The sequence below is a fragment of the Sorex fumeus genome, unplaced genomic scaffold, assembly GCF_029834395.1.
Source record: "Sorex fumeus unplaced genomic scaffold, SorFum_2.1 ptg000044l, whole genome shotgun sequence".
In the NCBI taxonomy this organism is placed as follows: Eukaryota; Metazoa; Chordata; class Mammalia; order Eulipotyphla; family Soricidae; genus Sorex; species Sorex fumeus.
In genome coordinates, this window is record NW_026606101.1 from 62,613,650 (window position 1) to 62,638,604 (window position 24,955).

At 40.6% G+C, this 24,955-nt stretch overlaps 1 protein-coding gene across 16 annotated transcripts in view; it reads left to right on the forward strand.

The window, feature by feature from the left end:
* DLG1 (discs large MAGUK scaffold protein 1) overlaps nucleotides 1-24,955 on the forward strand; it is a 208,010-nt gene that overhangs the window by 47,493 nt on the left and 135,562 nt on the right. For 15 of the 16 annotated variants that reach the window (XM_056121163.1, XM_056121167.1, XM_056121169.1 and 12 more), the window contains one exon: nucleotides 16,181-16,345. In XM_056121163.1, coding sequence (XP_055977138.1) covers nucleotides 16,181-16,345 — 165 coding nt within the window. Of the gene's footprint in view, nucleotides 1-4,513; nucleotides 4,765-16,180; nucleotides 16,346-24,955 lie in introns of those variants that run through there. The other variant, XM_056121176.1, reaches the window with a different exon arrangement.

Here is a 24,955-nt window from a genome sequence, read left to right on the forward strand (position 1 = left end):
TCTGCCATTTTGTATTCCCAAGTATAACAAAATTGTACTTTTTAAATTTTGCTATAGCAGAAATATCAACATTATCTTGGGCTACTCTTTGCCAGAAAAGTTATAACAGAATAATAAGCATATGATGTTATGCATCTATTCCTACTGTTTAAAAAAGAAAACAAGCATACCCACAGCATGAATTCTCCTTTCACAGGGTTTTAAGAAAAATAGTGTTTTTGTAACTCCATTAACCATTTGAATCTGATATGGGCCTTTTATTACCCTCTTAGAGCTTTCTGGTAGGGTTGCATTTTCTTCACTCTGACATTTATTATGACTTTCTGTTGAGAACTCTAATGGGAGGGTGGGTAGAGGCATTCAGAATGGCCCAGCTCTTGACATACTGTCAGAGGTCTCCTGCAGTACAGTCTCCAACAAAAGGTAGCTCTCTCAAACCCTTGGAAAGAGAATTGTTTACCTCGATATCAAAAACTTGGGAAGCCTCCAGAATCTGCAAGTGGTATGTGCCTGTGCCAGCTTCAAGGAGTTCGTGCTGTGAGACCCAGAGTTTCTTCAGAGGCTCTTTAAAACAATAAAACAATGTCATCTGGGCCTGTGGTGGCCCTGTGTGAAGTCTGCCCAAGACAGAGTCAAGCGTGCTGTCCGCACCGAGAGGCAGAAAACCATCATGAAAGCATCGAAGGCACAAGCAGAGTGAGAAAACAAACTTTGAAAAAATGAAGCTTTTTGAATAATAAGTTTCTAAGATTGAAATTATCAGTGAATGTTCCTTATGTGGAGCAATTACCATGGAAACTCAGATGCTACATCAGCTAGTTATAATATGTATATTATTAGCATTCAGAGAATAATATATATAGACATCAAGTGGATGTAATACTTTCTTCCCACCATCTATATTATGAATAATAATTCCAGCCTTACTAAGAAGGGATGAAATGAGGGAATCTAATAGATTAATTACTCTCTTAGAGATAATCTGAAGAGTCCAGGCAAATAGTGCTGTATCTTGTAGGTATTACTTGATTACTCTTGTTTTTAGCAAGTGTGAAAATTAAATTCAGGATATGGAATTAAAAGTTCTGGTGTAGATCTGGCATTTGTATGAATGATAGTTGTTTATTTAAAAATAGACTAATAGAGTTTTCAGTACAGAGCTCAAGTATAGGTATCTCATTGAATAAATTTCACATTTATGAATTGAAGGTGAACATTTTCTTTTCAGACATTTATATATTTTAATATGATTACCAATAGCAGTACCTATAATGTTTTAACATTGTCTTCATTATACTGTACATTAACCCTGACTTATTTACTGTTAAGTGCAAGTTTATAGGTTTAAGCAACATTAATTTTATCCCTTTACATCTGTCCCTTGGTAACCACTGTGGTACTCTGTTTTTTTTTAATGGGTTTGACATTTTTCGATTCCACTTGTAAGTGGTATTATACAATACTAATCTTTTTCTGACCTGTCTCACTTCTTAAAATGTGCTCAGTTTCAATCCCTGTTGTTTGAAAATATAGGATATTCTCTTTTCAAACTTCTAAGTTCCTGGAGATGAATTCTGTTGGTTACCTAACAGCTAAGAATGTAGTTTGAGCTGTGTTAATATTTTCAGAATGACTGGAATGGGGAATAGCAACATTGTGTAAATCGTCTAAAGATCTGAAAGAAAATACACTGCCCTATTTATTTCAGAGTTCTATACATTTAGTTTCTGCTTTTAGTAAGACAAGTTGGTTAGTACCTATGGACAGTAGAGATGAGGGCCCCGAGGATCTCTCCACGTTTTGGAAGCCTGCCTCATGTGCTGAAGGAGAAAAGGCAGTTGAGATTGAGAAGGGACCACTAAGTCAATGATGATTGACGGGATCGCTCAGAATGGGAGATGTGTGCTGAAAGTAGACTAAGGACCAAACGTGTTTTTGTAACTAAGGACCAGAATGGGAGATGTGTGCTGGAAGTAGACTAAGGACTGAATGTGTTTTTGTAACTAAGGCCTCTTAGTATCTGTATTGCAAACCATAATGCCCAAAAGTAGAGAGAGAGTAAGAAGGAAGGTGCCTGCCACAGAGGCAGGGTGGGATGGGGCAGGGGTGGTGGGAGGGTTACTGGGGACGTTGGTGGTGGAAAATGCGCACTGTTGGAGGGATGGATGTTCAGTCATTGTATGACTGAAACTCAATCATGAAAGCTTTGTAACTATTTCACGGTGATTCAATAAAAGAATTTTTTTTAAATTGGTTAGCTCACCTGGTTGTGTGATGTTCACTTAGTAATAGCATTTTTGCCAACGAGCTTATAGTTTGAAGCTTTTATGAGTAAGTATTTCGCATTATTGTTATATATGAATTTCAGCCCTTTAAACTCCCCACCCGCCCCCCACCCCAGTTCTATTCTGGCCATATCTTAACTTTGATAAACAAAGTCCTTAGAAAATCTTGACTATAGTGGAAGAAAGAAAAGACAATTAGATACAAAAATTAATAAACATTTCTTTCACTCTTCCACTGTAAAATCTTATCACTCCGAAGGTTGTGTGTTCACGGGCTCACTGGATGGCACTGTCTCACCGCCTGCGTTCGGTGCTCTTGAGCCCTGTGTGTGCCTCGATCAGGATGGCTGTTCTTCTCTCAAGCTTGAGCCCCTCTTGATCTGGATCTCTGGATCTCTTGACTCTGGATCTCTGGAGCCCGAACTCTCTTGCTTCTGACTCTCTTCTCTCCGAGCTTACATCTTAGTTTATATAGCAGTCACATAAGGTGGTGACATAAAGGTGGGTTGAATATTGACAAAGAGAGGTAAGACCACTCCTCCAGGAGATTAACTCAAGGATAAAATCTCATCTACAGAGATTACTCTAGATTACTAGGAGATCCGCTCAAGGGTAGGATCCCAACAAGGGTGTGTTCTTCCCTCTGTTAGTAATCTACTTAAATAGTTATAATAAATCTACTTCTAATATTTCTAGCAATGTCATTCTGTATGAGCACAGTAAGAGATATAAATTTAGTTTGGTTCTTCCTGAGAACATCTCACTATACATTCCGCAGTCCTCAGGCCAGATTAATCTTCCTAGCTCCAGCAGGGTCCTAGTCTCGTCGTTACTTACTTTTGGATCATGACAGCATTTGTCCATGATCATGCCCTCAGCGTATAGTTGAGTATCGTGGCTCTTTGGCCTGGCCCATTTCGATGCCAGGGTAGCTCACTGCTTGCCCTGGGTTCATTCAGTCCCTTATCAGGACCCTGCTTTTGGGGTGCTAGGAACTAAGGGCAACTGAGTCAAGAAATCAGATGCCCAGGAGTAAATATTATTCGGAGTCAATCAACTCCCAAGTTACAAAGCATAATATTAACTGTCTTCCTGTGTCCACACAGAAAGGACATTGCTTACAATACAAGTTCAGTGTCCTTAGATGGGTGTCACCTGACAAACCTAAGCTACCTGAGGAAGGACAAAAGAGTGCTATCCTACATTCCACAATCTCCTTTCCTTGGTTAATATAGCTTGTAAGTTGAAATACTTTTAGCTATTTTAATTTTAGAAAATCCATGTTTAAGACTTGGTCTTAAGTCCTTGGCATCAAAACAGTAATAGTAGTAATATAATATGAAATACTCGACTGATGTCATTTCACTATTTTTCTGTGTTTCCTTCATATAGATAACAGTACTTTTCTGCTAACAGTTTAATTAAAAAGCCAAAACAAAGTTATCTTTGTAGAAAAGATTGGTATTAGAACAATATACATCTGAAACTCAATCAGAAATATCTTTGTGACTTTGTAATTCACAGGGATTCAGTTAAAAAAATTACTTTGGAAAAGAGAATCAGTGATGTGTTAGTGAAAGTTCATGCCTTTCTGCTCTTCAGCTTTCAGCATGATGCACAGAAAATTAGTTTGGTAACAATCTCAGATTTCAAGTTACTCTTACAGATTAGAAAACATTTTTACTTGACTGAACTGTTTTTATTGTCCAGATTTACTTACAAATAATAATTTGTTTATTTTGCCATATAATTGGTATTATGTTGCTTTAATGGTTTAGAATGAAATAAAACTACAGAATCAAGGGAGCTACTCTCTTTACCACCAAACTGTTTTTTCAGTCAGCCTAGAATGTTTCTAGTGGTATCGTAAAAGCATCTGTCTCCTCTTCTGTGAACCCTTTAATGAGTCCCTGCTCCAGCACTTGCCCCTCCTCCGAGGCGGCCAGCCTGCATTTGAGCATCACGGCTGGCTCTGCCTCGTGTCTTACTCTCCTGGAGGAGAGCAGCGCCTGTGCTGCCGCAGGTGGGGCTTCTGTGAGGAATCTCACATTTAAGGATACTTAGTAAAGCTGTGGGCCCTGACAAAGTATACAGCTGGAAGAGTGATTTCATACTGGGAACCTGACTGTAATTTTATCGAAACCGTTTTAATAGACGGGAAAAGAAACAGCATCTTGATTCCATTCATAATATGCCGACCAGCTCTCTGCTGTGGGGGTGGAAACAGCTGAAGAATGCAACATCTTAATGCAAACCTTTTTGAAAGAATACTTTGGGTCTCAGTCAGATGTTCAAGACAGTCAGCAAGCAACATTTATCAAGATGCTTTTCTGGAATTTCCATCTTGGATCGGTTAAACAGTTCAGGGTCTGAAAAAATGTCTCCTAGCATCAAAAACTTGGATTGCTTTTCTCCAATGTTATGCCACTGTAAAGTAGCATGTACCAACAGCACAATATCCTTAATGTTTGGATGTAAGGTGGGTTGAATAATAATACTTCCTTTAAAAGCTTATTTTAAAAGTCAGTGATATTACAGTAAAGACATATTTACTTATACACGATGATTTGATTGTCTTTAATGTCTTTTAATAAAATTATCAGTTCTTTGACTGTTACAAGAATTGGTTCATACTGTACAGTGTGACAATACAATGAAAAAAGGACCCAGTTTTTTATAAAAACCATATAAAATGCCATTTTCTATTAATGAAAATTAATATTAACTTCATTTTTATCTGTTACTGCAGAAAATTAAATGTACTGGGAATAACATTGATATATACAGAACTGTAAATGCCTTCTGGTATCATTTTGATGGGAGAAATTGTTGGCTACAGGTTTTATATTTAAGCTGATGCCACATGCATTGTAATTTTGCTACTAAATCAAGAGTTGGTAATTTGTGTTGTGGGGGAGGGAAAGCTCTCAGACAAAGAAAACAACAGGAGATAGATGACCCTACAAATCACCAGTAACCAAAACATTGGCTATGTTAGTGTTGTAATCTCTATAAAGGAAATTAACTTAAAATATATTATATTGAATATAAAATAGTATAAAGAAGTGATATGTTTTTCTCAGTATCTGCCAAAATATTTTGTACTGAAGTTGAAGGTAGAAAGAGCTTCCTAATAAGTATATGTTGTGAATAGCCATTCTGAGATGTGTTTTGAATGAAATCTTTTCCTTAATACTAATACAACTCAAACTTTCTACATTGATGATGTGAAGAGGTTTTCAAGTTGTAATTAGCAAAATATGTCTAATAAATCCTTTTTACCCCCATACCACTGTGAGCCAGTATAAAATTCATATTCTTGATTTTGTGATATGTGTGATATGTGTAATAGGCTGTCTATAGATATATTTTTAGACTGTTTAATCACTAAAATATTGTATATGTATTTTATACTGGGTTATAGAATATGAGTTACTTACTCATTTATCTTTTTATTTTCTGGAATTTAACAATGGTATGCATCTCTTAGATTTATCCTCAAATGAAATATTACAAGATATTTTAGAATTAAGCTTTAAGAAAGTTGCATCCCATTGCTCTGGTTTAATTAGCTCTGTAAATCGAATCTGTACTAGTCCTCACCCTTTCATACCACTTTAGATCCTGAGTATCATAAAATGCTACTTGAAATTCTTGGTTGCTCTCTAGTGGCAAAATTAAGAAGTATTTTATTGAAGATGTCTTGCTTGGGCCATACATTCTAGTTAGATAGTTAAAAGCTCGTATATATTATTGTACTTTAGTTACTATGCTTGGGCTGGAGCCATAGCACGTGACAGGGACAAATGGAGACGTTACTGGCACCCGCTCGAGCAAATCCATGGACATCGGGGTGATAGTGATAGTGATCATTCTCCTGAAAGAGACTTGCTTTATCTCTCATCACCAGTACTTAGACTTAAAAGGACCATGGTGAATGTAGGGAGAATGCTGAAGACCTCATATTTATAATATGGAGATTATAAAACTGACATTGATAGAAAAGAGCGGACTCGTAGTGCCTATAAGGGAGGGCTAACTCTGTCTGTTAGAATTATGTCTTTGTTCGTTTAAAGCACAACTCTCAGCTTACCGTACTGTTAATGGGAGGGTTTCCTACATAACACACCCCCCATGAGAGTGTCCACTTTCTTCCACCATTGTCTCAGCTTTTCTCCAACTCCCTGTTTCCCCGCCCCCCTCATCCCAGTGATTAGTTTCCTGCTTAAGATCAGTTCTCAGTTTCTGTTCCCTCTTGGCAACAAAACATACCCCGACTTTGTTCCTTTATATACCAGGTATGAGAGAGATGGGCTGGAGCAATAGCGCAGCCGATAAGGTGTTTGCTTTGCACCCAGCCGACCCGGGTTCGATTTCTCCGCCCCTCTTGGAGAGCTCGGCAAGCTACTGAGAGTATCCCGCCCACACGGCAAAGCCTGGCAAGCTCCTTGTGACGTATTCAGTATGCCAAAAACAGTAACAAGTCTCACAATGGAGACGTTACTGGGCCCACTCGAACAAATCTATGAACAACGGGAGGACAGACGGGCAGACAGACAGATGAGAGATCATTCTGTACTTGTACCTCTTCTGACCGTCTTCCCTCATCCTGATACTCTGTAGATTTGTCCATGTTGTTTTCCAGATACTGGTTATTGTGGATAGCGTGCAGTGAACTATGGGAGTGCAAATATCTTCTGAATAGGGTTTTTAGGCTTCTGGGGTAGATGCCCAGGAGTGGAAATGCTGGGCTGTATGGAAGCTCAGTTCCAGTTGGTTGATGAGTGTTCATTTTGTTTGCTGAAAGGGCTGGCGGTCAGAATTCTCGCCAGCAGTGAATGAGTGTCCCCCTTCCCTGTAGCCACACCAGCACTGGTAGTTTTTGTTCTGTGTGATGTGTGCCAGTTTCACTGGTGTGAGATGTTACCTCCTTGTTTGATTTGCATTGTCCTGGTGGTTAGTGATGCTCAGAGCTTTTATTTATTTATTATTTAACTAATTTGGCTATTTGTATACCTTTGAGGAAGTTTCTGTTTGTGCCTTCAACCAATTTTTTGATAGGGTTGTGTTTCATTTTCTTATAAAGTTCTACCAGTGCCTTATATAGCTTGTATGTTGACCTTTTATCAGATGAGTGGTGGACAAATATTTTCTCTCTACAGCTTTATGGTAGCACTGTAGCATTGTCCTCCTGTTGTTCATCAATTTGCTTGAGCAGGCACCAGTAATGTCTCCATTGTGAGATTTGTTGTTACTGTTTTTGGCATATCGAATACATTACAGGTAGCTTGCCAGGCTTTGCCATGAGGGCAGGATACTCTTGGTAGCTTGCTGGGATCTCCAAGAGGGACAGAGGAATTGAACCCGGGTCTGCTGTGTGCAAGGCAAATGCCCTACCTGCTGTCCTATTGCTCCAGCCCAGCTTTATAGTAAGGTAAAGGTAAAGGCCCTCCCGTTGATCGTCGATTTGCTCGAGCGGGCCCAGTAACGTCTCCATTGGAGACTTTGTTGTTACTGTGTCTGACATATCCAATACTCTCGGTAGCTTGCCGGGCTCTCCGAGAGGGGCGGAGGAATCGAACTCGGGTCGGCCATGTTGGCCGCTTGTAAGGCGAACGCCCTACCCGCTGTGCTATCGCTCCAGCCCTTAAAGAAGCCCTTTGGCAGCGGTGGGATATAGTATAGTTTGAAATTATGAAAATGAAGTGTCCTTACCATGCCCACTCCCCGCCCCCAAGATATTAGAATTGCTTTGGCTGAGAATGGGTGGATATTATTTCATATGAACTTCAGGCATGTTTGAACTATTTGCTTTGAAATATGTCATGAGTTTTTTTGTTTGGTTGGTTTTTTTTTTCTTTTTGCGTCACACCCAGTAGTGTACAGAGGTGTTTTTGTATAGTTCTTTCTTTCGTTAGGTTCATTTTCTGGGGCACAATTGTGAATGGGGTTTGTTATTTTTTCCCTAATTTCTGTATTTCATTGTTTGCTGTAGGGAAATCCATGGATTTCTGTATATTGATTTTGTAACCTAACACAGGGACTTCCCGTACAATGTTGCATAGTAGTGAGAGTGGGCAACCTTGCCTTGTGCCTGACCTTAGGGGGAAAGCTTTCAGTTTTTCCCCACTAAGTGTAAATTTTGCTTTGGGTTTGTGGTGAATGGCTTAACTGTGTTGAGGAAATTTTCTTTAGCTTCCATTTTATTGAGAGTTTTTATTGTTAATGGGTGCTAAATCTTGTCAAGTGCTTTCTCTGCATCTGTTCAATAGAATTTTAATTTTTTTGATTTGATATCAATCAATTTTGCTGAAGCGGGCACCAGCAACGTCTCCATTGTGAGACTTGTTGTTACTGGGGTTTTTTTGTTTTGTTTTGTTTTGTTTTGTTTTTTGGCATATGGAATACGCCACAGGGAGCTTTCCAGGATCTGATGTGTAGGCGGGATACTCTTGGTAGCTTGCCGGGCTTTTTGAGAGGGATGGAGGAATCGCTTCTGGGCTGGAGCGATAGCATAGCGGTAGGGCATTTGCCTTGCGTACCGCAACCCGGGTTCAATTCCTCCACCCCTCTCGGAGAGCCTGGCAAGCTACTGAGAGTATCTCACCCACACAGCAAAGCCTGGCAAGCTATCCGTGATGTATTTGATATGCCAAACACAGTAACAACAAGTCTCACAATGGAGATGTTACTGGGCCTGTTCGAGCAAATTTATGAACAACAGGAGGACAGTGACAGTGACAAATTTGATATGGTTTATTAATTTGATTACTTATGTATATTAAACCGTCCGCAGGATGAATCATATTCAGTCATGGTGTTTGATATTTCTGATGTGTTGTTGGATTCAGTTTGCTAGTATTTTGTTGAGGATCTTTGCATCTTTGTTCATCGGGGATATAGGTCCATAGTTTTCCTCATTTGTAGTATGTCTTTGTCTGCTTTTGGTATCAGGGTTAGATTTGCCTCATAGAAACTATTTGGGAGGATTTCTGTTTCTTTGACTTTCTGAAAGAGACTGAAAAGGATTGTCAGTAGGTCATCTTTAAAGGTTTGGAAGAACTCACTGATGAGCGCATCTGGGCCTATGGTTTCATTTTTGAGACACTTTTGATTACCTTGAGACTAATTGGTCTGCTCAGCTGTTCTGTTTTTTCTTGGTTCAACCTTGGAGGCTTATAGGAGTCAAAAAATTTGACCATTTCTTGTAGTTCTGTTTCATTGCATGAATATCTTCAAAGTAATCCTAGATGATCATTTGTATTTCTGTGATATCTGTTGTGGTGTCTCCCTTTTCATTTCTGGTTAAGTTTACTAGGGTTCTCTCGCTTTTCTTTGTGAGTTTTGCAAGCGATTTTTTTTTTCCTTTTTGGGTCACACCCGGCTTTGCACAGGGGTTACTCCTGGCTCATGCACTCAGGAATTACTCCTGGTGATGCTTGGGGGACCATATGGGATGCTGAGAATCAAACCCAGGTCAGCTGCGTGCAAGGCAAACACCTTACCTGCTGTGCTTTCGCTCCAGCCCCTGCAAGCGATTTTTGATCTTGTTTATTTTTTTCAAAGAACCAACTCTTGGTTACATTAACCTTTCAAATTGTTTATTTGGATTCCAATTCATTAATTTCTGCTTTAGGTTTTATTATTTCTTTCTGCTTGCTTTGGGTTCCTTTTGTTGGTACTTTTCTAGTTGCTCAACCTAACCTGTCGTTAGGTTATTTACCTGAGCCCTTTCTGCGTCCTAAATGAACACTGCTATGAGCTTTCCTCTTAACCCTGCTTTTGCTGTGTCCCGTAAGTTCTGGTAGTTTGTATCACCACTCTTGTTTCCAGGAATCTTTTTGTTTCCTCTCTGACCCACTAGTTGTTCAGAAAATTCTTTGTCATTTGCATTTCCATCCATGTTAGAATTTGCTTTTCCACACCTTTATCAATGGTGAGTATTATTAGGCATTTGCTTTTGTTGATCAGCTCAGCCATGAAGTAAATTTTTTATGAATGGGAAGGTGAATATTGTATATTGGCTACATATAATTATAAATATTTTTTATATATGGGCACAGCAGTGCTCAGGGGATACTCCCAGCTCTGTTCAAAAGACCATGTTGTACCAGGAATTGAACCTCCTACATGCAAAGCATGGCTCAGCCCTTTGATTAATCTCTCTGGCCCCTATCATTTCTTTAAAATTGAGTTTCTAGTTTTATATCTTACTTACTTGTAAGAAGGACATTTTAGACATCTTAATATTGGTCTGTTTATAATATAATTTGACCCCTATCCCACCACCAAACCGTTGAGTTTCCTTTTTAGTTGGTTAGACATGAGTTTTATATTCTATTGAAATTCATTAATCTTTTTGTCTCTAAATATTATTTCTTTCAACTTTTCTAGAAGTGTAAACAAATGCACTAGTATGTTTTAAAATTTTAACTCATTTCTTCAAATTTAAGCTCTAAATTCATATGTAAATATACATAAATATCAATTCGTGTGTGTGTGTGTGTGTGTGTGTGTGTGTGTGTAAAGCTGAGGGACTGCTTCCACATTAGTATTCAGGAGGCCTGGGACCACTCCCTGCAATACACAGCTACCTGGGCCAGATCTGGAACCCAACAATATTTGGACGCTGCAGTGCCAGGGAACCCCAGAACTCCTGCTGTGGCTCTTGTGAGCCTTTAGGGTTACATCTGGTGATGCTGCGGGCTATGTCCCTGCAGTTATTATCCCTGTGTTACTAACAGTGTCCCAATTTTTTTTTTTTTAGTTAAGCTGTAAAAATAGTTAAATGGTGGTAGGAAATGTACAATGGTGAAGGGACTGGTGTTGGAACATTGTATAACTGGAATTAATCATGGACAACTTTGATATTGTTCATCTCATGGTTATTTAATTTTTTTTAAAAAAACTTTTTTTTTTTGTAGGAGTACTGCCATTTATTCAGCCACTGATTAGCTGATTGAATTGGGCATGAACTCCACCTTACTTTTCTTTTTTCATTTTTTATAATTTTATTTATTGAATCATCGTGAGAGCAGTTACAAAGCTTTTGGGTCTAAGTCTCGGTCATACAATGAAACACCCGTACCTTTACCAGTGCCCATTCTCCACCACCACCAACCCAGTATGCCCCCACCCCAGACCCTCCTCCTACCTGTGGGGCAGATGATTTCCAGATTACTCTCTCTCTACTTTGATCACATTCAATATTTCAACACCAGACCCACCATTATTATTTGAGATTTTACCCCAACACTGGGCTGGAGCGATAGCACAGCGGGTAGGGCGTTCGCCTTACAAGCGGCCAACATGGCTGACCCGAGTTCGATTCCTCTGCCCCTCTCGGAGAGCCCGGCAAGCTACCGAGAGTATTCGATATGCCAGACACAGTAACAACAAAGTCTCCAATGGAGACGTTACTGGGCCCGCTCGAGCAAATCGACGATCAACGGGAGGGCCCTTACCTTTTACCTTTACCTTACCCCAACACTCAGATCTGCTGAAAAGGCAACAGTAGACAATTTGTGTTTTATTGCTGGTTATGAATAACATATGATATCACGTGGCTGCAGTAGGGCCATGTGATTTTGAAATTCTGAAATTTTAACACTTAAATCTGGAGGAATTTCTGCCAAAAGCCACTGGGTTTCGAGATTTGCTCCTGAGTCTCTAGGATCATGGCCGTTGAGCAGCTTGATCAGGAGCCAGAGAGGCCGTTCATGGGCAATGACTTGGGGTCTCATTGGGACAGGGAGACCAAGACCGGCTCCACTCCCATCCTGTGAGGCCCAACAAGTTTCTTCACTGCGGGCCCAGACCTGACTGTCCAGTGGCCTCTGGAGGATGACGGCCACCGAGCCGCCAAGGGGGATCAGGCAGAGTGACAACACCCTTCCCCCCCTGGAGTGGCCCGGCGACAGTGATCTACTGCGGGGTCCAGACACATTTCTGCCAAAAGTCACTGGGTTTCGTGATTTGTTTCTGAGTCTCTGGGATCATGGCCATTAAGCAGATTGATCAGAAGCCAGAGAGGCCGTTCGTGGGCGATGACTTGGGGTCTCATTGATGGGGAGGATAGGCCCGGCTCCACCCCCATTCTGTGAGGCCCAACAAGATTCGTCACTGCAGGCCCAAGCCTGACTATCCAATGGCCTTTGGAGGATGATGGCCACCGAGCCACCAGGGGGAAACAGGCGGAGAGACAGCACCCTTTCCCCCCTGGATTGGCTCGGCAACAGTAACCTACTGCGGGGTCCGGACACATTTCTGCCAAAAGCCGCTGGGTTCCGAGATTTGTTTCTGAGTCTCTGGGATTATGGCCATTAAGCAGTTTGATCAGGAGTCAGAAAGGCCGTTCATGGGTGATGACTTGGGGTCTCATTGGGACAGGGAGACTAAGACCGGCTCCCCCCACCATCTCATGAGGCCCAACAAGTTTCGTCACTGCGGGCCCAAGCCTGACTGTCCAGTGGCCTCTGGAGGATGACAGCCACGGAGCCGCCAAGAGGGAGCAGGCAGAGTGACAACACCCTTTCCTCCCTGGGGTGGCCCAGCGACAGTAACGTTCTGTGGGGTCCAGACGCATTTCTGCCAAAAGCCACTGGGTTTTGAGATTTGTTTCTGAGTCTCTGGGATCATGGCCGGTAAGCAGCTTGATCAGGAGCCAGAGAGGCTGTTCGTGGGCAATGACTTGGGGTCTTGTTGGGGTGGGGAGGACAGGACTGGCTCCACTCCCATCCTGTGAGGCCCTGCGTGTCTTGTCACTGGGGGTCCAAACCTGACTGTCCAGTGGCCTATGAAGGATTACAGCCACTGAGCCGCCAAGGGGGATCAGGCAGAGGGACAACACCCTTTCCCACCTGGGGTGGCCCGGCGACAGTGATCTAATGCGGGGTCCAGACACATTTCTGCCAAAAGCCGCTGGGTTTTGAGATTTGTTTCTGAGTCTCTGGGATCATGGCCATTAAGCAGCTTGATTAGGAGCCAGAGAGGCCGTTCGTGGGCGTGACTTGGGGTCTCGTTGGGGTGGGGAGGACAGGACCTGCTCCACCCCATCCTGTGAGGCCCTGTGTGTCTTGTCACTGGGGGCCCAAACCTGACTGTCCAGTGGCCTCTGAAAGATGGTGGCCACTGGGCCACCGGGGTGAACAGGCAAAGGCACGAAACCTATTCCCACCTGGAGTGACCCAGCACCGGTAACCTACTGCAGGGACCGGATGCATTTCTGCCAAAAGCCACTGGGTTTCAAGATTTGTTTCTGAGTCTCTGGGATCATGGCCATTAAGCAGTTCAATCAGGAACCAGAGAGGCCATGCCTCCAATTATATAGCTGAGCCAGAGGTGGTTTGTGGGTGTGTTTCCCACATACCTAACTTTTGGCCATTTACTTTCTTGGTAAACTTTGCCCCAAGGTTTTTGGGGTCTGGCCAAAGGCACAGCAGCAATTTTGGGGTATCTGGAAGTCTGAAGGCGCCATCAGGCTGCTGATGCACTCGCCTCACAGGTACAGATTGACCTGCTTGTGGCACCATACCCCCCAAAAAAGGGTATTTTAATGCTTAAATGTTTCTAGCTCTTTTTTTAGCTAAATATATGGAGCAATAGCACAGCGGTAGGGCATTTGCCTTGCGCGCAGCCAGCCCGGCCGAGCCGGGTTTGATTTCTCCACCCCTCTAGGAGAGCTGGGCAAGCTATCGAGAGTATCTCGCCCGCGTGGCAAAGCCTGGCAAGCTACTCGTGCCGTACTCGATATGCAAACACCGTAACAACAAAGTCTCACAATGCAGACGTTACTGGGCCCGCTCGCACAAATCGATGAACAACGGGAGGACAGTGTTTGTTTGTTTTATTGTAATCCAACATTTCCTCACTAATTTAAATATTATCATGTTGTTAAAATCCCATGTGCATTTAATTCTGTTTATGATTATACTATTAAATATTGTTATTGATGTTGTACCTCTTTATTCTTGTTTGTTTTGCTTTGCTTTTTGGGATCACACCAACGATGCACAGTGGTTACTCCTGAAGTTTATAAATTATTTTCTTAGAAAAGTCAGACTACTAAATTAGTGGATCTTTATATGAAGATATCTGTTATGTATTCCCTTAAGTAAATTTTGAAGTTTGTTCACAGAGATTGGTTCCTTTAAATTTAATTTGATCTCTCTCTCACTGTTGTGGCTATTGTGCATAGGATTTTCCCCAATTGTTACATCAAAATTTGCCATCTAAAACAATCATCTTTATTGAGACACGATATGTGAAATACATATTAAAATATAAAATGTTATTTTAACTTAGGAAACTCTTGTGAACCACTCTGGCAGTTAACATATTTTTTCCCTTTCTTCTCTAAAGAGATCCTTTGTAATCCTTTTCATTCCACTCAGTCTTCTGCTCCTCATTAGATATCATGGGTTTTTTGTCACTACACATAATCTTATATTTTCAAATAATTATACAAATACATTTGTTGAGTAATTACTTTTTTATGTGACTTTGTTAACTCAGCACAATGTTTTTGAGCTGTTGGGTTTGTTGCGTGTGTCAGTTCTTTTCTTTTTTGGTGTGCTTGTATAGTTTGCTTAATGGTTATCTACATTTCAGTTTTTCATATCTGTTGATGAACGTTTGTATTAACACTTGATAATGACAACTAAAGATGTTATGAGCTTTTCATGATACAGTTTTTGTGTGGATGTATTCATTACTGTAGCAGTGGTTAAGAGTTTAAGTTTTTCATATTCTCACTAACACCTGTCTTTTTTTAGAAAAAAAAAGTTGCTTTATTGGGTATGCAGTATAATCTTAGTAAAACCTGTTTATGCCCCTTAATGATTTTTCTTCTGCTTTTTTTTTTTGCAATTTTTGGCCTGTAGGCTGTATGTCTTAAAGTTTGTTTTAACTAAGGTTAGCATATTAGAAATGCTAGAAAAACATTAAACAGGAGTAATATGCCTAGATTTCTACTTAATAAGAGTGCTTTTCAGATCCACCATTGGATGATTGCTGGTTGATATATTTAAATTCCTTATTATCTGTTGCTAGAGTGGTCCCCACATTCCAAATCAGGAATGGGTTTTAAAGTTGAAAAATAACCTAGATTGTTTTTCTTTACACATATATTGTGATGATCTCATGAACTTTGCTCTTTGATCTGTTCATATGGAAAAGTACATAAATATATAAGCTGCTGAATGAACGAACTCCCTCTATTCTTAGGATACTGTTTTGTTCATGATACTGGCTTTAATATGCTATTATTTTTTCTTTAGACCCATTTTTGTATTCATGATTAGTCTTGGTGTTTGTTTGTTTTTTAAGACTTCCACCCCCCCCCCCCCTTTTGGGTCACACTCGGCAATGCACAGGGGTTACCTGGCTCTGCACTCAGGAATCACTCCTGACGGTGCTCAGGGGATCATATGGGATGCTGGAAATCGAACCCGGGTTGGCCACGTGCAAGGCAAATGCCTTATCCACTGTGCTATTGCTCCAGCTCCAAGTGTTGTATTTTTTAAGGTTTATATGATTGTCTAATGAATTTGGGAGATTTTCATCTTTCTCTGTATATATGATTGTTGTCTAGTGTGGCACAGATACCTGATGCTCTCTACACTGCCCATCTCCAGGATTATTCATCTTATGACTTACATTAGTTAATAATCTTATGACTTATATTTAATTACATGTAATAGTAAAATTTGGTAATTAAAATAATTGGCATACCTTTAAAATGGATCCCTTTCTCTCAAATTTTATGAATGTTAAAAATGGAGTTTCTATATAGTTAGATATTGTTATTTCACTTAGTTGTGAAATCCATGATTTTAATTGAATTCATTCTGCTTTTCATGTGTTCCTTGTGTTTAATAGTTTTCCTTACTTCACAGAAATACCGGTATCAGGATGAAGACGTACCTCCTCAAGAACACATTTCCCCACAAATCACGAATGAAGTGATAGGTCCAGAATTGGTGCATGTCTCTGAGAAGAACCTATCAGAAATTGAAAATGTCCATGGCTATGTTTCTCATTCTCATATTTCACCAATAAAGGTAAGACCGTAACTTTATTTTGTTTTATGAATTAATGTATTTTGTTACAAGCATAGCTAACTCTGAGTGAGCTATTCTTTCATGTAGGATTTCTCCACCTTGACTGTTTCTGGTTTCAGATACAGAGATTTTCATAGTATTCATCAGCATTCCAAAAACATCATAAGAAGTGTATCTTATATGTGAATTTTATTCAGTGAGTCTGTCTTTAAGTCTGAAAGTTCCCATGAAAGAAATATTTGTTGTATTTTATAATATCATTCATTAAAACATTTCTTTTTGTGTTGGAATTGAGCCCAAGGCTTCATACATGCAAGGCATGTGCCTTGAGCCATATCTATGATGTTGAAGTATTTTTAAACACTTTAAGTATTCATAGGTACAGATAAAGAACATAAGAGATCTATCTAAAAAGTCCAATATATCTGGGACCAGAGACATAGTACAGCAGGTAGGATGCTTGCCTTGCATGCTGTTGACACAGCTCAATCCCTGGCATCCTTTATGGTCCAAGCACTGCCTAAATTGATTCCTGAGCACCAAGCCAGGAGTAAACCCTGAGCACAGATAGATGTGGGCCAAAACGAAGCATGGATTATATGTGCACATATCTTTGTGAATAACACCCACTTAGTTAGTGGTTGTAAATAGTGGTCAGATAGTTTACATTCTCAACATTATTACATGACAGTTTGATACCATATCCTTATTTATACTATTATTTGGGCTTGAAATAGTATTGGGCTTGAAATAGTACCTCCTTGTGATTTTAATGTATCTATTTGATAATGAAGTTAGATGTATTTATCAACCATTCAGGTCTACATTATGGTATGCCTTCAGGATTTTTCCTCTTTTTTATTGGGTTGTCCTTTTATACTGATTTTTTTTCAAGTTCTTTCTTCTGATCATTCATTGTGTATGATTATTATTTTTTATTAGTAAAACAAATTGATTTGAAACTGAAAAATTATTTTATATTGCTCTTTTAAGATCATAGTGGTTATAGTACTAGTTGGCTTTGTTTTAGCAGGTCTTTTTTAACTTGTTGGAATTTGGGAGGGAAGTCCATATTTCTTTTCAAAATAAGTTCTTAATATCCTCTTATTTAATGTGTGTATATGTGTGTAAGTACATAAATATATAAAAGCATTTGTGTGTATGTGGAGAGTGAGAATATATTTAAGTGTGAACTTTTTTTTATTCGTAATATTGTCTTTTGTTGTTTTTTTCCACCTGATCAATCTTGCCACAGAATGGTCTTTTTAAAATAGTCTTTTCAATAAATCTCCTTTTAAAATGTTACTCTGCATCTCTCCCCTTGTATTGCTAACCCAACCATTTTCAAGAAACACATGCATTCCTGTGTACACAGTTATGTTTACACACACATACATATATGGATAGACTACATATCTATTTTGTTTGAGCTTTCCCGAGGAGATCAAATGAAGAGGGGTGGGGGGAGAAAGCTCAGTGGGGTCTTTTACCCTTTCTCCCATTCTTTCACTATTTTTATCTCTTTCTTTGACTTGGTTCTACTTTTTTCTTTAGTTTTTGGTTTTGTTTTTCATGTGACTTGCCTGGAGCTTAGTTATGGTGGTCACTTATGGTGCTGCTCAGGGGGTTATGGGTGCTGGGCTGGAACCCTGTCCTCCAGCTACAAAGCACACGTGGTCCTTTGAGCTGTCTCCTGACCACATTCTTTTTTCTATAGTTTCTTAAGCTGACTGCTTACTGCTGCATTTTGTTAACTTTTTCTGTGGTATTTGAATTTATAACGTTTCCTTTAAATAGCACTTTATCTGTTGTTCCCAGCTTTCCTGAGTTCTTTTTTAAACTATTTCTGACATTTAAAAAATGTATTATCTATTTTTTTCTTTGCTTCAAGAGTTATTTAGAAATGTTTATAAGTTTTGAACTTAGAAAACTGTATTTTCATGCCTAATTTTTTAATTATATATTTCACACCTCACATTTCTTTCTCATTGGCTTGGAATTTATTTATTCTGTTTCTCTTTATTGGTTTTCCAGAAATTTTAATTATTTAACTTTAAAAAATCTAGAGGCTATATAAACACCTCTTGCTTTCATTCTAAACAATATAGTCTTAAAATAGTTACATTTTAAAGTCTTTCCTGCTTTATGTACTGTTCTTGTCAACCTAAATTTGTTTTCTCTTTCTTATCTCATATCATATTTTAGTTGACAACATTTTGTTGAAAACCCCCTTCTAGTGTAACCCCCTTTAAGTTCTGGTCTTTCTATGTACATACTATGTAAAGCCAGTTTGTACATCAGCAACCCCTCAGTCTTGGTTGGTTGGAGTTTCAGTAGTTCCTTCTGTAAATGTGCATATTCTGACACAAGCTGTCATTTAAACTGACAGTAAGCCAACATGCATGAAGTATTTTATATGGCTGATTCAAATGTGATAGACTCCAGCTCTCGGCTGCTGCCTATGACACTTACTCTAAGCAAGTAAAGGTATTCCAGACCTCGTGGGGATTAAGCTCTATTCCTAATGATTTAGGACTCTTTAGCCTTCTCTTTGCTGTGTGCATGTGTGATTTGAAGCTCCAGATTAATCAGCCAACTGGTCATGTGACCTTAAAACTGGAACATAATGTATTTCACCAATGAAAACCTATTTCATTTGTTGTAAGTGGGGGAACCTTTAATACTGGTAGAAGATGATTGTAACAAATTATTTTAACCACCACCCCCAGAAACAAATTTTCTAATTAAATACTTGGTGATTGTCTAGGAATGATTTCTTAAATAAGACAAGTGACTACCTATGGAGTTAGGCAGCATTTCTCGATTGGGAGCCATCCTCTGTGGGCCCCCAGGATATTCCAAGGGGCAGCAGGTTAAAAATCACTTAAGGGGGAGAGGGTCACACGTTTCAAGACTAGAATACCAACCTGTAGAACAGGAACGACAGGAAGGAAGAAAGGTCAGAAGAGGGTCTTAAGTTGACCAGAGTACTAAATTACAGCTCAGTGGTAAAGCAGTTGCCTTGCATATGTGAAGCCCTGGGTTGGATCCCTGACACTGAAGGAAGGGGGAAGTGGAGTACAGCCTAGGCTCTAGATTTTTATAGACTCACGTGTTTTTAGTTTATAACCACAATTTAAAGCTCTAAGCTGACTTAATTGAACCAACATATAAGTATTTCTTCATTTTCTGTTTTGAAGGTTCTTACAGTAAAACTTGAAGGTTCTCTATGAATACCCACTGACACTGCAGTGAGACTTAAAAAATATCCAGTTCTCAGGAAAATGTTTAAAATTTTTACTTGCTTTAATCTGACTCGTTTCCTTGTTTTGTTACGTTTTTAAAATGCTCTTGTCTTTTGAGTACTTACTTTTTGTTAATAATTACATGATTAGGATTATGTTTCCCACAAAGACAAAAATTTGACACATTCTTAAAGGAGTATGTTGAGATTAAAACATCCTTAGATCGACAATTATAAAATACGCATTTTACATATTTCCCCCCTGAAACTTGTGAATGTGTTGCAGGTGTTTTATAGTTGCCCCAAAGAAATGATTATTTTGTGTTAACTTTTTGTTACTTTGATAAGATAAAGTGCTAGCATTAAAGTAGCTTAGTGTACCGGTTTCATTGAAAAGCAACTGAAAACCTGTTGTTCATCATTGTAGACTATTCTCTTTACTCTTTCATTTCCAGTTTCTTGCCATTATTGTATTGCCTTATCGTCTTTGAAGTGTTATGATTTCCAGCCACTGTCACTGTCCTCCCGTTGTTCGTTGATTTGCTCAAGCGAGTCCAGTAACATTGTGACACTTGTTACTGTGTTTGGCATATTGAATACATCATGGGTAGCTTGCCAGGCTTTACTGTGTGGGTGAGATACTCTGGGTAGCTTGCCGGGGTCTCCGAGAGGGGCGGAGGAATCGAACTCCGGTCAGCCTTGTCGGCCGCGTACAGGGCAACCGCCTTACCCGCTGTGCTATCGCTCCAGCCCGTGATTTCCAGTAGGGTTAGTATTTGAGTTCTGGTCTTACAGTGCTATTACGCCACACCCACTACCAGAGTGTCACTGTCCCTCTATCACTGTTCCTTCTCACATTTTCATCCCTTTTTTGGCTTTCTCAGTTCTGTTGACAGTATCTTGGTGTTTTCAGTCTTGGGAGATGTAGGATTCTGAAAAGTTACCATTTCTTTTCATTTTTCCAGTTTAGTTGCTTGCATAAAGGCATTCATAGTCACCATGTATGATCTCTTACATTTCTGTGTCTGTTATTTTGTATCTGATCTGATTTTTCAGAGTGTTACCTGTTTTTTTCTTCATGACTCTAGCTAAGGATTTTCCAATTTTGTTAAAACCTTTAAAAAGTAGTTCTTGGTTTCATTGATGTCTTGTGTTGTTTTTTTATTTCTATGTAGTTGATTTCCACTCTGATTTTTAGTATTTCCTTCCTACATAGTTGATTTCCACTCTGATTTTTAGTATTTCCTTCCTACTCTGGGCTTCCTGTGCTATTCTTTCTGCAGTTTCTTGAGATGTAAGATTAGGTTATTTATTGTACCCTTTTGTTTTCTGATGAATGCTTGTATTCCTGTGAGCTTCTCCCTCTTTTTTTGCTTTTGTTTTGGCTCTTTGTACCATTTCTGTTATGTCTCATAATGTATCTTATTTGTTCGCACAAGTCTTTTATTTTTTTATTTTTAAAAATTTATTTATGGTTTAAAAAATTTATTTATGGTTTTGGTGCCATACCCAGTTGTGCTCATGGGCTTTTCTTGGCCCTGTGCTCAGGAGTAACTCTGCTGGTGCTCCGCCTCTGGTGCTGAGGATTCAAACCAAGATAGGCTGTATGCAAGGCAGATACCTTAATCAGCTCCAATAGAGTCTCCAGCCTCTAGAGCCATACTTTTTAAACTTAAATGTACATACGAATACTCCCATGAGTCTTTTGATTTCTTGATTTTTTTTTCTTTGACCCAGTGGTTGTTTAGCAGTATCTGATTGAGTATCAATGTGCTTAAGTTGTGCGCTGTTTTCTTTCTCTGTGGTTTATTTCTACTTCATAGTATTGTGTTCTAGAAAATATTTAAAATAATTTCTGACTTTTTGTGGACGTTTGTATTGTGTCCCAGCATGTGATCTGTCCTGGAGAAAGCCCAGGTGGACTGGAGAAGAATGCATATTCAGTTTCAGGGCTTGGAGTGCTTTATACAATCTGTTATCCTTTTCTTCCTCTAAGGCATTATTGATTTCATTATTGATATTGAGGACCTAGTTGTTCTATCTACTAGTGAGAGGGGAGCTATTGAAATTACATCTTACTGCGGTGTTAGGCACGGTGTTAGTATCTTTCTTCAGACCTGTTAGTGATTGCTTGATGCTCCTTCATTTGATGAATATATGTTAGTGAGAATTGTCTTTGTTTTCTTCATATTTCCTTCTGTTAGTTTTGGTTGCACGCTGATACCTGAACATCTATCATATCACTGCTGAGCCTTCTGTTGCTTTGTGCAGTTCGCCTATGGTTTTTTAGTTCAATGATTTCCGACTGAAGTTTTCTCGTGCTTTCTCTTTCTTGTTGGATCCCTGTTGATTTCAGTTCATCGAATATCCTTTCGGTGTTACTGTGAAGACCTCGTCATAGTTGAGAGAGCTCCCACATGCCTGTCTGGGTCTTAGTGCTTTCCAGGCTTTTGTTCCCATCCGCGGGAGCAGGTGGAGATGCTTCTGCTTCTGTCTGATGTAGTGAGAGGGTGAGGGGTGAGGGGCTTATTTGGGCTGATTTGAGTGGCAGCATGTTTTGAGTCTGCCAAAACTGGTGCTGTTTTGTATTTCTCTGATCTGTTGCCAAGAATGTGCTCCTGGCTTCCTGAGCCAGCAGGCCCTGTGCATGGACAGACTCTGCTGCCACCCAGTGGTGCCTGTTGCTGCTACATGCCCCTGGCTGGCACACATGCCCAAACCCACATGGCAGCCAAGGAGAAGCCACACTCTCCTGCTTTTCCAGTAGCCCCTGGCCCACTGGAGTACCTGTATTACTGTGCCCAGCCACATGTGTAGCTGCCCGCTCAGTCAAGCAGTGTGGGAAGTGCCTGCAGCATGGTCTCTGCCAAGGTGTCTGTTCACTCCAGCCTGACTCCCTCATGGGGAAGCATCCACAGCCCGGGTGCCTGTGATCCTGCCGCCTTGGATCAAGCTGACCCCAGAAACATCCACAGCCCGGTCTCCCCCCAGGTGCCTGTGCTCAGCTGTTCTCGGTCAGGCTGAGCTGGGACCACCCACTGGTGCCTCTGGTCATGTGGACCCCGTCCCAGGTAAAGCCAGTCTTGGAACTGTTCCGGGGCTGCTTTCCATCTGGGTGCCATCCACCGTGCCATCCCCCTCCCTGCCAGGCAGTTGGGGTAGCCTCCACAGCTTGGTCTTCACCCAGATGCCTGTGTCTACATGTAGCTGGCAACACACCCGACTGCCCTCCCGGGTGGGCTGACCCTATGTGTCTCCAGATGTCCACACACTTGTGGACCCCCGTCAGATGGAGAGTGAGGCTGCAGGTGTGGATTTGCTTGTTGTTTTTCCACCTCAGCGTGCAGTGATGGCTTGTCTCCATTTTCCACTGAACTCACCCCTTGCTGCCAGCTCCCTGGGAGCCACTTGTGTTGGAATGCAGACTCTGGGCACGGTCCACTGTGGCAGCCCCATCCAGAGCCTGACCCTGGAGTGGCACCGCATCCAGCAGATGCCCAGTGGCCTCTCTAGTGTACTGTGTCAGCAGAAGAGATGTCCCCAATTCTGGTTTCTGTCCATGGACCCAGGGAGCTTTGGCTCCCTTTTCTGCCCACTTGACCCTTTTCTATTATTTCTCAGTTTCTTTTCTTTTTTAGTATTCACAGCATCAATCTCTACAACAGTCTTAAAAAATATCCTGGTGCTGCTAGGTGTTGCAGTCCCTGCTCACACAACCCTTGGCTTGCGGGAGCTCTGATTTGTATCTAGGCACTGAGTATATCCTATTTTGGATTTTCTTTCTCAGTAGAAGAAATGACCTGATTTCTCTTTCATCTTTTCTAAATCACACATTACATCTTAACATTAAATGGTTTCCTACTGTAGACTTGTTATGCTTATTTTAAAACGTGGTACGTAATATTGCATAATGTACTTATACCGTAATTTTTTAAAATTTATTTATTTATTTTGAATACCCATCCCTCCACCAGCGACCATTTCCCACCACCGTGGATCCCAGTATCCCTCCCACTCCCCACCCTCCCCAACCCACCCTGTCTCTGTGGCAGGGCATTTCCTTTTGTTCTCTCTCTCCTATTGGGTGTTGTGGTTTGTATAAGAGTTAAAGGTAAAGGTAAAGGCCCTCCCGTTGATCGTCGATTTGCTCGAGCGGGCCCAGTAACGTCTCCATTGGAGACTTTGTTGTTACTGTGTCTGGCATATCGAATACTCTCGGTAGCTTGCCGGGCTCTCCGAGAGGGGCGGAGGAATCCAACTCGGGTCGGCCATGTTGGCCGCTTGTAAGGCGAACGCCCTACCCGCTGTGCTATCGCTCCAGCGATATAAGAGTTAAGCCTGATTTTCAGCGAGAAACGTTGGATGATTTACTTTCCATTGATCACTTTGTATAAACGGAGTTGTTCAGCCACGCGGTTTGGAGGAAAAGTCCTAATTCCCGCATACTCGAGCTATGCTTTTAGAGGCTTCTGGTCACCGGGGTTCCGTCTGGAGGAGGTGGGATGCAGCACCTACCCCATCTGGGACTTCCTGGTGATCTCGGCTCTTTTTGGGACCTGGTGTCTTCTCCGGGAGCTGTGAAGCACCCCCACGCGGCCTTTCTTATCTGCGGCTGTGTGCTGTAAAGATGGCACTGGGGGGCGGGTTGTTACCATAATTTTTGATGAACCATTATTCTTTGCTATTTGTTGTTGTTGACTTTTATTTGGTTGGGGTGGGGACACACCTAGTGATCCTCAAAACTTACTTCTGGCTCTGTGCTCAAGATCACTCCTGATGGGCTCAAGGACAATACGTGGTGCCTGGAACCAAGGCCAGGTCAGCTGCGTGCAAGACAAGTGCTCCTACCTGCTCTGCTGTTTCTGTGGCTCTCTTTACTCATGTTATTTTTCTGTGTACTGGGTTTGGTGAAAGTCGTTGTGGATAACCATTGGGTGTAAAAGGTTCCCTTCTGATGGTTTTCCTAGTAAGAAGCCAGCTTGATGAGTCAGAAGCATATGAACTGTTTTAAAGTTCTTAATACTTTTAGACAGACTATATCCTGGGACAATTGTAAGTTTAGAATTACTAAAACTACTTCACTTACAAAATTTCCTACTGCTTCTCTGCCATGCATGGGTTACTGTACTAAACACATCATAAAATACTTGAGGATGAGGTCCATTAGGAATGAGTAGGATAATAGATAAGGCCCCTATTATGGCTTGGCATAAAAGGCAGTCTTTAATATTTTTACTTATTTAGAAAAGGAAAAACAAATGTTTTAGGGAACTCAACAGTGAAATACATTTTATTTGAAATACACCTATAATCAGGAACATTACAAAAAACTAATATAAAGAGTTTTTCACACTTTTATAGTATTG